The sequence below is a fragment of the Lemur catta genome, chromosome 7 (assembly GCF_020740605.2).
Source record: "Lemur catta isolate mLemCat1 chromosome 7, mLemCat1.pri, whole genome shotgun sequence".
Lineage (NCBI taxonomy): Eukaryota > Metazoa > Chordata > Mammalia > Primates > Lemuridae > Lemur > Lemur catta.
This window is the reverse complement of record NC_059134.1, coordinates 8,849,356-8,864,342: the sequence shown is the minus strand read 5'-3', so window position 1 is coordinate 8,864,342 and position 14,987 is coordinate 8,849,356. Positions and strand designations below refer to the sequence as shown.

General features: G+C 46.4%; 1 protein-coding gene across 2 annotated transcripts in view; it reads left to right on the top strand.

Moving 5' to 3' along the window:
* ETS1 (ETS proto-oncogene 1, transcription factor) overlaps positions 1–14,987 on the top strand; it is a 63,380-nt gene that overhangs the window by 34,203 nt on the left and 14,190 nt on the right. Inside the window, exons 4-6 of one of the 2 annotated variants that reach the window (XM_045555406.1) lie at positions 2,110–2,187; positions 3,193–3,441; positions 7,728–7,988. In XM_045555406.1, the coding sequence (XP_045411362.1) occupies positions 2,110–2,187; positions 3,193–3,441; positions 7,728–7,988 (588 nt within the window). The remainder of the gene's footprint in view (positions 1–2,109; positions 2,188–3,192; positions 3,442–7,727; positions 7,989–14,987) is intronic. The other variant, XM_045555407.1, reaches the window with a different exon arrangement.

The following is a 14,987-nucleotide window of genomic DNA, read 5'->3' as shown; positions in this document are numbered from 1 at the left end:
TCTTCTTAAAATAAATTGCAGTTACCAGCAGTCAGCAGTGCCCTCGAGCTGACTGTAAACCTAGAAGCCCATTGCCCTCTCTAACCCAGGCCCACCCTGTCCCTGTGGTCACCAGCTCCAACCCTTGGCACGGACCCTGGGGAAAGGAGCAAAGCTCAGGATTAGCACTTCTAGTCCATATAATACCTTCCTTTGTTTAAGAATCGTTTCCACTCTGCAGTGTACCAGGAAGACCCAAATTAGATTCCTCAGAATCTTCTGGGCTCAGAAGTAATTATCTTTATTCCTTCTCTTCAACTTCTGTTGCAAAATAATAAACAAACACAGTAAAGAGCCAGGTGAATCTTTCTGTGGCTGCTGTCACCGAGGATGGGCAGGCGGCTTGTGCCAGAGCAAAGCATGTGCCCCGTGCAGCTGCGCATGCGCCTGCCCGTAGGTGTTGACGTGAGCGGCCTGTTTGCAGAGAGAGGCAGGGTCCTGACAGAGCTGATTTAACTGCTGGCTTCTAAACATAACAGCAGGTTCCACCAGACTGTGCAACCCAGTATGTTCTACTGGGAGGGCATGTTGCTGTTTACCACAAGGGAGCTGCCAGGTGATGTGGGGCGTCTAAGCCAGTCTCTGGTCGTAGTTACAATGAATGTCTCTGCGGTGTCTCCCTGTTTCCAAAGTGCTGTAAAACACATTTTCCATATGGATTATCAAAACAACCCTATGAGATAGGAAGGACAAGTACTGCTAGTGCCCTTGTCCGTAAAATGAGGCTCAGGTTAGGTGATTTCCTCAATATAACTCATTTCCTTAAACTTTAACTTTTAAATCTTTTTGACTTTTTAAATTTAACTTCCTGTCCTGTGTTCTTTGTATAATATCGATAGTATGGACTCATGGAGAGCTTCTGGCCCCTGAGATAGGTGTGGCCTGCCTTGCTTGCAAAGGAGCAATTTAGGAGAATTAGGATATAATTCAGCATGTTAAAGAACAAAAGTCATCCCATCCCGCCCAATGTTCTGTTGAGAGAGGCAGTAGGAATCCTCCCTCTGCAGATCGAGATACTTGGAGAGATGAGCAAGATACGTGTACTGAGGCTACAGCTTTTGTTCTGTAATTAAAACTAATGCCACAGAGCACCAAAAGAACATAGCTGTTTGGGGTGGGGTGGAAGGCCAGAGGTACAGGGGATGTTTCAATCTGATAAACTGCTAAAGCAAAGTTTAATCGTCTTATCTCAACTGGGAACTATTTTTCTGTGCAGGCATAAACTTGTTTTCCCATCTGTGCTCCCAACAAGCTATCAAATACCTGAGGGAAAACCCAAACCAACACTGCCTGCGTATGTCTTATTCTTACAGTGAAATGTAATCAGACTACCCCATGCAAGATCAGGCTGTGGCCATTGATCTCAGGGAAAGTGGGGACCCCAGGTTCTCCCAGTTCAGTGGAGAGCCATTCTGTCCCTAGTCACCCTCCACCGCCTAGAGAAGCTGGCATCTGGGCAGTGTCTGGTTGTGGGTTTCTCCCCCTTTACACAAGCCCGGCCACATTTCCCCACATGGAGTCACCTCACCAGTGTCCTGCTTCTTGTCTGGGCCTGAACTTGAAATCTGAGGGTAGTGGGAAAAATACAAAACAAAAACCAGACATCTATTAGAGAGAATGGAGGATACAAAATCTGCCTGCCTAAAGATTGTAATACATTTCTAAAAAGTTTTAGAATTGATCAGTTTGAGGGTTGGGGGACTGATCTTGGTCACCTCCTGGGACGTCTCCACGCCTTTGACTCTAGTGTGGGTCACACATGTACAGCACAGCACTGAGAGTGAGGGCTCAGTGCTCTCCCAGCCCTCAGAGATTACTCACTGATTCTCTTTCCAAGATATTAAATCCCATTTTGCAGCTACTGAAATAATAAACTTAGCCCCATTTTTGTGATCTCACCCTTAGACAAGGCCCCAGTCAGGGTAGACTCAGACACCAACTCAGCTAATGAACATGCAGATTTCTTAGAAAAGGCGTTGAGATCATTGTGGTCTTTGCATCCAAGATCCTTCTAGTCCAAGCATTACTTGCACATTGACCTTGTTTTGTTCCCTCCCCTGTCTGTTGCAGAGGATGTAAAACCATATCAAGTTAATGGAGTCAACCCTACCTATCCAGAGTCCCGTTATACCTCGGATTACTTCATTAGTAAGTTCATCTTCCACTCCTCTTCCCTAACTTTGCTCATTATGATAGAAAGCTTGGAAAGAACCCCTGCCCAGTCTGTCTCAGGCTCCTTCATGGTAATTCTACAGACAATAATATTTTCTTAAATGTAGACTCTTCTTTGTTATTTATTTTGTTATCTTCCACAAAGCAAAAGGTTTGAACCTATTTACATGTTTGAATCACCTACAAGTTCCTATGCACTAGGATGTCTCTCTGGCATCTTTAATGTGAAAGTCACGCAGAGAGAATACAACTTGACCCCTAAGCTTTGACATAATTTGACCCTGTGCACTCTGGTGGCCAGCAGAGGGTTGAGTTAGGGATTTGATCTCGGCCTTTGTTCTTTCCTTTTCACTCGTGGAGATGACAGCATTTCCTCTGAAGTCCCTCTGTAAGAGTGTGCCTTGCAGCTTCAAATTCTATTACGGGAAATTAAGCCTTCTCCTTCTTAGTGGAAGATACTGTTCTCCATAGTGGAGAGGTGGCCAGAGGGAGAAGATGGATGTGGGGCTGTTACACTGATGTACGATGCGGGGCTGTCTTACCCGATGGCCCTGCTTTCAAAGGGAGTCCTAATCAGGTTTGTTTGCATTTTATCTTCTTACTGTATTGTAATTTTTATTCCAATAACACAATGATATTAACTACTCTGTATCAAGAGCTGCTGTGTGCTGCAAACACACGTAGGCATTTACCTGTACATTCACTTCATCTTCATCATAGTGTTCTGAGGAAGATTGGGATCCTCCCCATTTTATAGATGAGGAAATTAAGTCAGAAAAGGGATGTATCTTGTCAAGGGCCATCGCTGCTAAGTCGTAAAGCAAGGTTAAAAACCCAAGCCCTTCTGACTTAAAATATTTCCCTTTTATTCTCTAAGGTAGCCAGTTGATTCCCCATGTGGGGTCACTGTAGGTGGTGAGGACCTGCTTGTTTTAGATGCAGACCTTTCCTCTCTCTGATGGCAAACATCCTCCGTTCCAGGCTATGGTGTCGAGCACGCCCAGTGTGTTCCTCCATCGGAGTTCTCCGAGCCCAGCTTCATCACGGAGTCTTACCAGACGCTCCATCCCATCAGCTCGGAAGAACTCCTCTCCCTCAAGTATGAGAACGACTACCCCTCGGTCATTCTCCGGGACCCTCTGCAGACAGACACCTTGCAGACTGACTACTTTGCCATTAAACAAGAAGTTGTAACACCAGACAACATGTGCATGGGGAGGACCAGTCGTGGTAGGTCAGATTTCATCTCTGAAGGCACTTGGGTTGACACGAATTACCTAACCTTATGAGTTGTTCAGGTCCCATTTTTTTCCCTCACTTGTTAGACCTATAGATTCTGCAGTTTCTGCCTTCCAGTCTTGGAATGTTTAGATATTAAGAACTTTCCATCATGGTATTTTAGCCAAATCCATCATGATGATGAAAGACCATGGGTCTATGGTGGGATTCAAATCTGACGGGATGAGCAGTCAAATGTCTTATTTGGGTAAAATATTTTACCCAAATAATAACTGTGGTTGAATTTGGTTGTAGGTATGCTCTATCTTCAAGAACATTTTGCTTGAGGAGGACATAATCAAACACGAGTGGCTCAGGTGACCATCCTAGAGCATCTTCAGCTTAGCGTGTGTCCGTGCTCCTGCCAGAGCATTCCTGGGTCAGACTGTACCTCCTGGCGTGGTACCTGGAATGACCTCTGCTGCTCTGCCTGGGATCTTTAGCCCCCTGTGACCTCTTTGGTTTGGGAAGATCCAGGATGGTTAACCAGGGGTTTATTTGGAACCAGTCATCAGCAATGTGGTCGAAGTATGTATTTAGCTAGAGGACCCAGGGAAAGAGGTGGCCAGAGGTTTCCAAAAGAAGGTGCTCCTGTTAACATGACTGTTATAATAATGATAAAATATTTACTGATGGTGAAGTAAGTGTTTCAAAATAGTGCTGGCTGACATAAAGCGTAAAACAGTTTTAGGATCAGGACGTAGACACTCAGATGGACAGCCCACCTAGTAAGGTGCCCAGATTGTTCTGTTTCTGGGAAAAGTGTTGTCTGCTGTAGGGGGGGTTTCTTCTTCCTGCAAGAGGTAGCTGATTGCTGAAAAGATGACTTTTCTGGTGGCTAAATGGGAAAGAATTACAACCAGTAAGAGGAACAGGAGAAAGGTGGTCCAAGGGGTGGTCAGAGGCCTCTGGTCCTAGAAGTGAGGCTCGGGCTGGCCTGCTCACGAGTGCTGTGCCGCGACTGGCTGTGTGTGCGATGCTAGGCCCCGAGGCACCTTCCTGTGAAGGTGTCACCCCTTACACATCGGGGCCACGCACGCTGTTATCTTCCTCGAGTATTTGGGCTCACACTTCCTCCCAGCAGGCCTAGGGATAGCTACAAGCCCTGCAGAGGGAAAGTCCCTGCAGAATCAGAACCTGCAATCTTCCTTCTGACGGCCTCAGGGTGTTTGTGTTTCAGACCAACGGGGCTGGGTGGGACCAGCCGGCCTTCCCCTTTCTAGCTCTTCTTTATTTTGGATGCGTGTCTATTTAAATACATACACACAAGTGTATGTATGTGTGTGTCTTTTTTTTTTTTTTTTTTTTTCCGGGCAGGTCAAAGCATTAGAACAACTTTCTTTCTCGTGGGACTTTTTCATACATATATGCAATGAGGCTGATCTGTGGGTTTGGGCTCAGCCATGTTGTAACTTTGAGTAGATCTACTGTCACATTGTTTTAAAATTGCGTCTGGCTTTGCGTTCGTGTAATTGTTCCTCCTCCTTCCCTTTCCTTTTCTTGGTTCTTGGTTTTGATCCCCACCACCCTTCCAACCCCAAATTAATGACTATGGACCAAAAGTGACCCTTACAAAGAGGCATGAGGCATTTCTTTCTGACTCCACTCTTCTTCCCTCCCTCCAAGTTCAGGCCACAAAGACTTGAGGGAAGACCATTTTCTGCATGTTAGAAATGCTACAAACAGGACATATTCCAAGGGCTGATTGAATCTGAGATGGTATGATTGGCCTACGCCAAAAGTGTTACTGTTAGCTGATTATTACTACTAATAATCATAGTACAGTCTTCATCTCCTGCGTTATAGTATACGGCGTGCTTCTGTGTCCCACGTACGTGGACTCTGAGGATGTCATTGTGCCAGCTGGTTCAGTGGGTTGCTGCGGGGCTTTCCCATCTGCCGCTTGGAGTGCGCTGAGGTCTGTTCAGTGAAGTCAGAGGCTGTGGAAGGCCCTTGCCGAGGCATTTCTCAGAAAGGCTGGCCAGTGGGCATCTTAGAGGACACACTGCCCTGCAGGAGCACAGTAGCATAACTGAGTAGCTAATTCAGTTTGATTCAACCCATTTTTAAGGCAAATAGCCATAAACGAAGGTTCCCAGCTCCAGGGTTGTGAAGTAGAGCTAAAATGAAAGCTGCCTGTTGTAAACCGCAGCTCTCGGCAGGGTTGCATTTGGCTGGGGCTTGGGGTTGCCAGGCTGCGAACGGCCCAGTTTAGTGCCTTTGCTTGTTGGGACTCCTTGGAGATTTAACTCTTGCTTGTGGAAAACCTCGTTTCCCTGCCCTTCAAATATAAAAATGGCTATAGAGATAGAATCATTTCAGAGAGACATAAGCATAAATACTGCTTAAACATCCGTGACTCAGTGGGGTGTTCTTCATGAAAATACAAGTCCTCTTTCTTAGGCTTTGGGTGAGTTTGTCTCAAGGAAACAATGAATGACCATTAAGATCAATAGCTAGTATGAACAAACATCTTTTGCAAGATTCCACAAAAATTCCTGTTCTGCTAAAAAGAGGCTATGGCATTCTGGTTGTAGGCTGCTTTCCTGAGTCATTGAATGTGAATTTCCTGAAGGGACAACTCCTTCATCTGTAATAATAATAGAGAGGTACCAGTGTGACTGTGGACTGGGTAGGCAGGGCTGGTAAATCCAAGAAGCTCTTTAATTTGCCTTCCAGAGACTCCCCCTCCTCTGCATGGGTAAGTAGAGGAAGGAATGACATGGATTGGATAATGCCAGCTTTCTGTTAAAAGCAGCACTGGGGGGAAAGGAGGCACAGCAAATCTACAGCAGTGGGTTACACAAAAAGTACATGCTCAACTGAATACATTGTATCTGGAATTTTCTTTTTAATCTTGGGAGTAACATATTTTCCTATATATTTAATTTTGGTTTGGCACCTGTTCATTTTTGGATTTTATTGTTTTAACCAGTCTCCACTGTTATGGAGGGGAAAGTATACCAGAAGCGCACTAATGTGAGGTTGTATAAGCCAGTGTTATTCCGGAATTTGAAATTTATAGATCAGCCATGCCTGCGCAATTGAGAGTTGACTGGCAGATATTTCTATATGGGTATTTGTCACATTCCTTTGCCTCTTGCTTGGTGCTGAATTAAGGTGGCCATCCAGTCTCTCGTGATTTAATTTAGGTTACCTGAAAAGAATCTGAAAGTAGAATATAGAAAACATTCCTGTGAGCCTTGTTAGCTCTTAGATGCATTTTGTTTTCCTTTAATACTTTTTTTTTTGTTAGCCTCCTTTTTAGTGGCATTTTTTGCCAGTGGAAATTTCTCCAGGAGCTATTGAGCAATCATAGCAGCTGTTTATAACCTGGTTTGGGAAATTAATGAACTTGCATGATCTTGTGGTCAGTTAAGATGCCTTAAGCAACTCACAGAGCAAAGGGTTTCTGACACTGCTGTGGACTTAACTCTTTAATCAACTTCTTCTTTTTTTTTTTTTATTGCCCACACTTTCCAGTGTGTAGTATACATTTCAAGTACAGAATTTTACTGGAGAGGGTAAAGAATATGGTTTTCTGTTTAGAATAGTGATAGTGTTTTTTTTGTTTTTTATCTCTTGGAAAAAGCATCCCATCACTTCCTACTCTATTTGAGAGGGCATGGAGGCAGCACATGTATTTCATTTTAAAATAGTATTTGGCAAAAATGCTAAAAAAAATAACACTTTAGTTCCAAGGTCAAAAAAGGCTAATCTGCTCTTAGTCTAATGGAATTTTTTTTTTCTTATGACCAAAATATTTTGCCAAATTGGGCCTTTTGAAATCATCTCAGTGGCTTGAGTTGGAATAAGGAATTCAGCCTGACACTGCACCAACTTCTTCATGTATTCATCGGGCCCGATACGTCAGCCATCAATCCCGTAATAACGTGTGTGATTCTCAGCTTTTAGATTTTTGGCTTTAGAATTCTTGAGGTTCCACACACTACTGTGTCTGTCTGACAGCTGTGAGCAGCATTTAGCTCCAAGTCCCTGCACCAGGAGCTGTGGACCGGGCAGCAGAGTGGCAGTGGGTTCTCAGCCTGGGGCCCTGGGCAGCCGTCGCCCCATAGTCGACCCATGACTCTCAGAGCTTCCATTCCCACCGGCCACTCCCTTCCTCCGTGCCTCCTGCGGTCTGATCAGCAGTCTGTCCTCCATAAGAGGGATTTTACAGTTGTTTTTTCCCAATCCCTCCTCTCTCGTACTCTTCCCGCCTCCTCCTTTATCTCCAGGTAAACTCGGGGGCCAGGACTCCTTTGAGAGCATAGAGAGCTACGACAGCTGCGACCGTCTCATCCAGTCCTGGAGCAGCCAGTCATCTTTCAACAGCCTGCAGCGCGTCCCCTCCTACGAAAGCTTCGACTCAGAGGACTATCCGGCTGCCCTGCCCAACCACAAGCCCAAGGGCACCTTCAAGGACTATGTGCGGGATCGTGCAGACCTCAACAAGGACAAGCCTGTCATTCCTGCTGCTGCTCTGGCTGGCTACACAGGTAGGTGCCTTCCCCTCACCTGGGCAGCCTCTGTCTGCGTGTTTCTGTGGGTGGGCCCTGGAAGGCAAGGTGTGCATCTACCCAGAGACAGAGTGACAGACTCCTTCTTTTGGGGGGCAGTGGGGAGAAGTCTCTAAGAGGTCTGTAGTGTCTCAAGCCACTCTGCTCCTTCGTAGCTATTGATTTTTGGAAGCAAATAGTATCATTCTATCCCAAGGGATCATTTCCAAGAGTGGTAGGAAACTTGTATTTCAGATCTTTTTCCATATGTGGGAGAAGGAGCCCTAGTGCTCTGGTGTCCTGGAGACCATGCCGTGGCCTGGCGTCGAGGGGCTTTTCCTGGCCTGCTCTTGGGAGCTCTTTCCCACGCAGAGCCGGTGACAGCGTCGCTCACAGGCACGGCCGGGCTGCCATTCGGCCAGCTGTTCAGACGCAGGACGGGTCTCCAGTGGCCCTGCACCCTGTCTCCATCCATCCTGGCCTACACAGGAAACTTCTTTCTCACTTAGCTTTATGATCGGTTTTCTTCCAGGAGGGAAAGTTATAGTAGTGGTGAGTGAAGAAAGATCACAGCAAAAAAAGACGCAGAGGGAGAGCTTGAGCTGTGGTTGAGCATCTGGTAGTGGAGAGAGGTAGTTCAGTGTTTGCACGGCTTGTAGCACATCTGCCTGACCTGGGAGGCGCTTGAGGAAGCCCATCTGAGGAATATCCAAGGAGCATTAATGTGTTAATAACCAGATCTCTCTGTAAGATTATAGTGTTTTTTTAAAAATTAGAAATTGTGTTGTGAGTGGAGCTTACTTTAAGCTTTGATTACTCTGATGTGGTCTAGGCCTTTATCCTCTTAGAATTCCCTCCGCCGTGGGCCCTTTGTGTGGATGGAGACGGACAGCAAAATCTGTGTGTGTACTGCGGTGTCCGTCGGATCTTAAGAGCACGCTAGTTCCTTATTCTTGCATTCAGGGAAGCTTCCGTTTTTTATGAGGAAAACCGGCTGACCTTTGAGAACAACTCAGATGCTTAGAAAAATTACTCCCCAGTCAGAGATCAGGAGTACGTCTTTTATGTTGCATTCCATGTACGCCTCGTGAAGTTCGCTGTGTGAGCAGCGCTCGGAAATTACGTCTGTGTGTTGGGGCAGCAGCGAGGTCAGGGCCAGAAGGAACCTAGAGGCCCCCACTTTCCTCTGTCTGCAGTGCCCCCTGCTCTTTGCGTGAGCATGGTCAGCGTGTGGGAGCTCGCTTCTTTCCAAGGGAGTCCTTTCCTATCTGCGACAGCAGATCATTAGGACGTTTACCCGTTTCCGTTAAAGGTATCTGGAATGGGGAAAAGCATACGAATCTCTGTCAGGATGCAGAGGAGTACCAGTTCCTGCTGGTATAACTCTTAGGGGGTGGAGAACTAGATGCCAGTTGGCCAGACTATTAAAAATGGGGGGGGGAGTGCTGCTTAATTGGGAAGAGAAAGGAAAGGCAGAGGCAGCTCTTAAATGACTTTGTGGCCTTGGGAGGTTGGCTTTCTCTCTCGCTGGTCTGCTGGTTTCTGTTCTGGTGCGGGGGAGCTATGCTGTAGGTCTGGGTTGCGTTTGAAGTCACCACACCTTGTGTGGATAGGCTGTTTGATGGATGCTGACCCTTCCCTCCTACCCTCCCTCCTTCCTTCCTTGCCTTCCCTTCCTATCTTCCTCCCTCTCTGCTTTCCTCCCTGCCTCCGCCCTTCCTTCCTTCTTTCTCTTTTTCTTTCTTTCTTCAGACATAAGGTAAAGGATTAAAACATTCAGTGAATGGAAGAGAAGGGACAGTGATTATCAGTTCAAAGTACCAAAGACTGAAGTAGTCATTTGAATTAAAAAAACATTTTTGAAGCATCATACCATTCAGTTGTTTCTTCTTTATAATTGGCAACGTGACTTTTTGTACCATCTCAAATGGCGGTGGGAACAATGGCCCAGAAAACAGAAGTCCCCTGTGCTCCCTCCCACCTCTAACACACTGTGTGATTTTAGGCAAATTTGCCTTGTACCCCTTTCTACTTTTAGTAAAGTAGAAGTATTCATCCTTATCGGTAGGAGATCGGTGAAAATGTAATTGAACCAAATCAATTAAATAAACAAATAGGTGCTAGACACTGTGCTAGAAGTAGGGAGAAAACCTGTTAATTATAACAATTCAATTATTTCTGCAAATGTCTGACCACATATTGAGTGCAGATAAGGCAGTAGCCCTTGAGGGCTCCCTGTCTTCCCAAATTCAAGGTACTGTAAACGTCCTTAAACTTGAACCGTTCTCTCATTGCTGTGGTCTGAATGAAGGTCGGATTTGTTGGCTGCCCAAATGGGGGCTTTTTCCTGCACTTCGTGCCAGGGGAACCTCCCGCGTGCACAGCGAACGGGTCCTGTGTGGCCTTTCCCCAGTCTCACACCCTCCTTGTGGTCCCTCCTCATTTCAGGTACATCCTGGGGAGTGGAGAAGGGGATGGGTCACACCCGTGCAGCCTCGAACACCACCTGGGGCAGTCACCAGAGAGCCCGGAAATGGGTGTCTGGCTTTATGGGGACAGGTGAAGAGGGCCTGAAATTTGGGAAAGTACTTTGGAAAGTGGAGATCATTGTTCAAGGATGTTTTATTGCTCATAAAAGTCACACCTATTTTCTGTCTCAAGTTCTTCCCTCGCTTTCTGTCTGTTCCCTTAACACTTGATTGCTCCAAAGGATGTGTGGCCACATGGTCGAAGCATTCGTACCTGCATGTCCCCGTTGGTTGGCCTGAATGAACTGAAGGGTATGTACTTAGATCTCCGAGCCAGGGAGAGAATTCCTCTTCCTGCCACCAAGCTTGATCTGTCACCTCTGAAAGAATACACGCCACTTCTTCAAACGGTGTCTTAGTTACTGCACTGTAAGTGTGGAAATCAGTTAGGAACTGAATTTTCACATTGTCTTGCACAGTTACATTCTTCCTCCAAAGATAAGAAAATTGCATCAACCTTCACTAGGCTCCCATGGCAACTTGTTCAATTAGGTCAAGATGTGGGGGCAGATAACAGGGCTTGAAAGCCTGCCTGTTAGCTGGGTTAAGAATACATCAAATGCAGAGCTGGCTTCCGCCAGAATGTACCTCCTTACCTCGCTGTGAACTGCTTACGGTTATCACCTGATACCATCAGAAAGCTCCATTTTCTTGTGTTCGAAGATACGTTATGAACCCCTTTTAATGACAACACCGTCTGAGAGAAGTAGCCCAGTGTTTTCTATATGTTTCGTAAACCTAAGCAAAATGCTTTCCAGGGCCTTGAAAAACATGAGCATCTCTGATTTTTTTTTTCAATGTCATTACATATAGAGTAATATTGTGGATTGTCAAATAGTATCCTCCCTTCCTCTTAATCTCTCCAGCCCCATTGTATAGTTGATGAAACTCAGGTGCAGAGGAGTGTCCTCTTCAAGGCCGTGTGTGTAATTGCAGTCTGCACACACGGCAGCTCCTGTGTTGAACCTCCAGTGCTGGATGTCTCACCTGAGTGGAACCTCTTTTCTCCTTGTTAAGGAGTGAGAATACTCCTTGGGTATCTCAGTTGCCCCCATGGCGTGATTGGGACCTTGTCTCCCTCTTGTCACTAATTAACACTGCGTGCACCTGGGGTGGGTGAAGCTAGCCTTTATTGAACAAGTTGCCATGGGAGCCTAGTGAAGGGTGATGCAATTTTCTTATCTTTGGAGGAAGAATGTAACTGTGCAAGACAATGTGAAAATTCAGTTCCTAACTGATTTCCACACTTACAGTGCAGTAACTAAGACACCGTTTGAAGAAGTGGCGTGTATTCTTTCAGAGGTGACACGGGCCAAGCCTGCCACATGTAACTACACACGGGAAGTCTACTCCCGTGGCTTCTGTAGCTGGTCCTGAGCAGGCCAGGGATGGGCCCTGTCAGCGCCTAGGTGTGTTGCCACTCTTTATTTGCAGTATGAGTGAAGTAGCTCTCTTTTTTTCCTGAAGCCAGAAAAAGGCAAAGCCCAAAACCATGCATCGACTGTAATAAAATTATATTTTATAGTGTCGTACAGATACGTAAATAGATAGTCCCTCAGTTTCCTTAAGGCTAAATTAGGAATTATCTGGAATTCTACTTTCAAATTTTTTTGTGTGTATGAGACGTCACAAAAAAAGATACCAGTCTCGTGGTAAAAGAAGTCCCATACAGTCCCCTACAGGTCCTCTCAAATTACTTCCAGCCTGAGATAAATCCTTTTCTTGCCATTTCATAGCCGGTCTAAAGTCACGAAGTAAGAAAGTCCCAGGGCCAGGCCCAGAACCTTGGAGTCCTGGCTTGTGGTTGAGTCTTAGGGTTAGTAACGCAAAGCTACTGCTAAAACATGTTTTTGAAAATAAACAACTGTACTGCAAAAGGAAGTGCTTCAAAGCCCTTCAATTCAGAACGAAACCTGAGATTTGGCAGCAGTACCTGAAATCACAGTTTTCTGAAGGAAAGCTGGGTTGCAAAATAGTCTCTGTGTACTCGGGTATAAACCATGGCTGAGGGAACTTCTGGGTTGAGCCTATGTGAGTGATAAGGAATGGGGGCAGGGGACGCCCAAGAAAGTTACTAGTGCAGTGTGTATTTGTGCAGAAGACTTCCGGTATTCTAAACACAGGTGTGTCACTAGGAACAGTGTAGAGCTTTTAATTTGGGGTGATCACCTAAGCTGAGAAGCTCTGGAACGTAGTGTCTCCACGTAAATGTTGTTGGTATAAGACTGTGAATTGACTAAAGTCGAGAAGGACCAACTTGTTGACATGATCATAGGACTCTGGTACCCACTGTATGCAGTAGCCACCTTTTCAGAGGCCAGAGAAGTTAGGGGACTTCACTGAGTTCTTGGGCCAGGCAGAGCTGGGGCTGGTTTGCAGTGTTGCTGAAGCCATCACAGTCTCAATGTGGAACATCCTTGGGCAGCACCTGGATGGATAAGAGGAAAAGAGGTTGGGAATGGGAAAGGTAGACAGAGTGTCTTCCCCTTCTTGCTTAGAGGCCACTGTGATTAGCAGGTTGCCAAAAGCCAGCCAGACCCCTGCAGGCTAACTGCAGCTTTCCTGCCGGCCCGCAGCTGAGAAGCCAGGAGGGATTCTATTCCCTGTGCTGTGTTTGCAGGTGGATCCTAAAGGGGTGCGTGGGATGGATTTGGGGATCTCAGTAGGTGGGTTTTCGGCATGAGTTCACATGCTGCTCAGTTATGAGATTGTTGAGAAAATACTTCAAGCACTGGGAAGGGAAATTGCCAGGAGGATTTGAACTGGAGGGAGCAAAGTTGTTTCACTGTTTCTGCCTCTTAACTAATTAGTTTTCTGCCAATTTTTCGTAATCATCTGCCACCAGTAGAAAAAGATCACATGGTAAGAGGATTTGGCTTCACTATTAACTTTTAAAATAGATGTCTTCTTAAAAATGTGGAAAGCAGAGGTTCCCTTTGAAGGCCACAACTGGCTGAACCGCTAGTGTCTTGATTCAGCTACGGGGACACCTTGCAAGCTCTATTTATACTTTAGCGTCTGTCCTGGCCCTGGTGCTATTTCCAACTCTCTGAGGCCTTCTGGGTGCCTGGGTTGGGAGGGCAGGGCACGCACAGGCTGGCCCATCTGTTCTGGGTACAGCCCCTCTGCCTCTTGGAGAGGAGTCTCTGAGTCTCACATTTTTGGTATCACTGTTTCTTTAACAAAATCTCACTACAAATGATGGAACTGGGTGGTGACTGTTCTGGAATTTCACTCTGTCTCCAGTTTGAAGCTCCACCTTTTTGCCTTTGAAGCAGAGTGTTTCCATCAGCCAGACGCAGCCGTGTGCTGCTGAGGCCTCCACCCAAGTCCTCGCTGCCTTTGAGTAGCGCCCTGGAAACTCCCCGCTGCCTCTGCTGGAAAGGCCCCCGGCGTCCTGCCTCTGCCCCGCCGCGGAGGGTGGGCCGTGGCTGCCCCGGAGGGAGGCCCACTTCAAGAGAAGCCCTGCTCTTCCTGGCTCGCGTAGATGTGACTGTCACGGGCGCCTGCAGGTCGGCGGGCTCCCGAGCTCCCCGTCCGCCCGTCACTTGGGGGTGCTGCAGTTTGAAGTCCCTGTTAATAAACACATGGGGGGTGGCCAGCCCATGCTGCTTCACCAGGGGTGACATTTAGGGTCTGTGTCATGTAGGACTGAGAGCATGAACTCAGGCCCTGCCACCGACGGGCCGTGTGACCATTGGCAAGCTGACATCTCTGTACCTCAGTTTTCTCATCTGCAAAATGGTGATAATAGTAGTTCCTGTCCCAAAGGCCTGTTGTGAGGATTGATGAGTTCGTTTAGGGAAGGCAGCCAGAACAGTGCTAGGTACACAGGAAGTAACTAAGTGCTAGATACTACTACCATTCCCTATTGTTCTCTAAGCCTTTTATGTTTCCAGTATAATTCTAAGTTCCTTGAGGTCAGGGGACAATGTATTTTACTTATAAAATTCAGTAATTGCTGGCAGTGTCATAGGGCATAATAGATACTAAATATTTAGTATCAGATTAGGTCACTTTGGTTAGTCGGCTCAATCCACATGTATTAAGCTCCTATTTTGTGCTAGACTTTTTCATTAATTTTTTTTATCCTTCACCAAAAACCACTTGAGGAAGGTTGTATTACCTCCATTGTACAAATGAGGGAATTTACGTTTTTTTTTTCTTTTTAGAGGAGGAGGTCTATGCCAGTGTCGCACGTCAAAGGACAAATTAGCTGGCTTTCAAAGTTTTCCACAATGTCAGACAGTTAGGAGGAAAATGTCCAAAATAGTATGTGTGTCAGTCTGCTGAGAAGCAGATGCCAGCACACGATGAGATGTGTAAGACATTTATGGGGTGGGGGCCTCTGTAAGGACAGACGGGGAGGAGGCAGCGAAGAGAAGGCCCGGAGAGCCTTAGACCACACTGCGGGTCTGGAGGAAGCAGCTTTGGACCGGAGGAGCCTCCAAATGCAGCTTGGCTCCCGGAA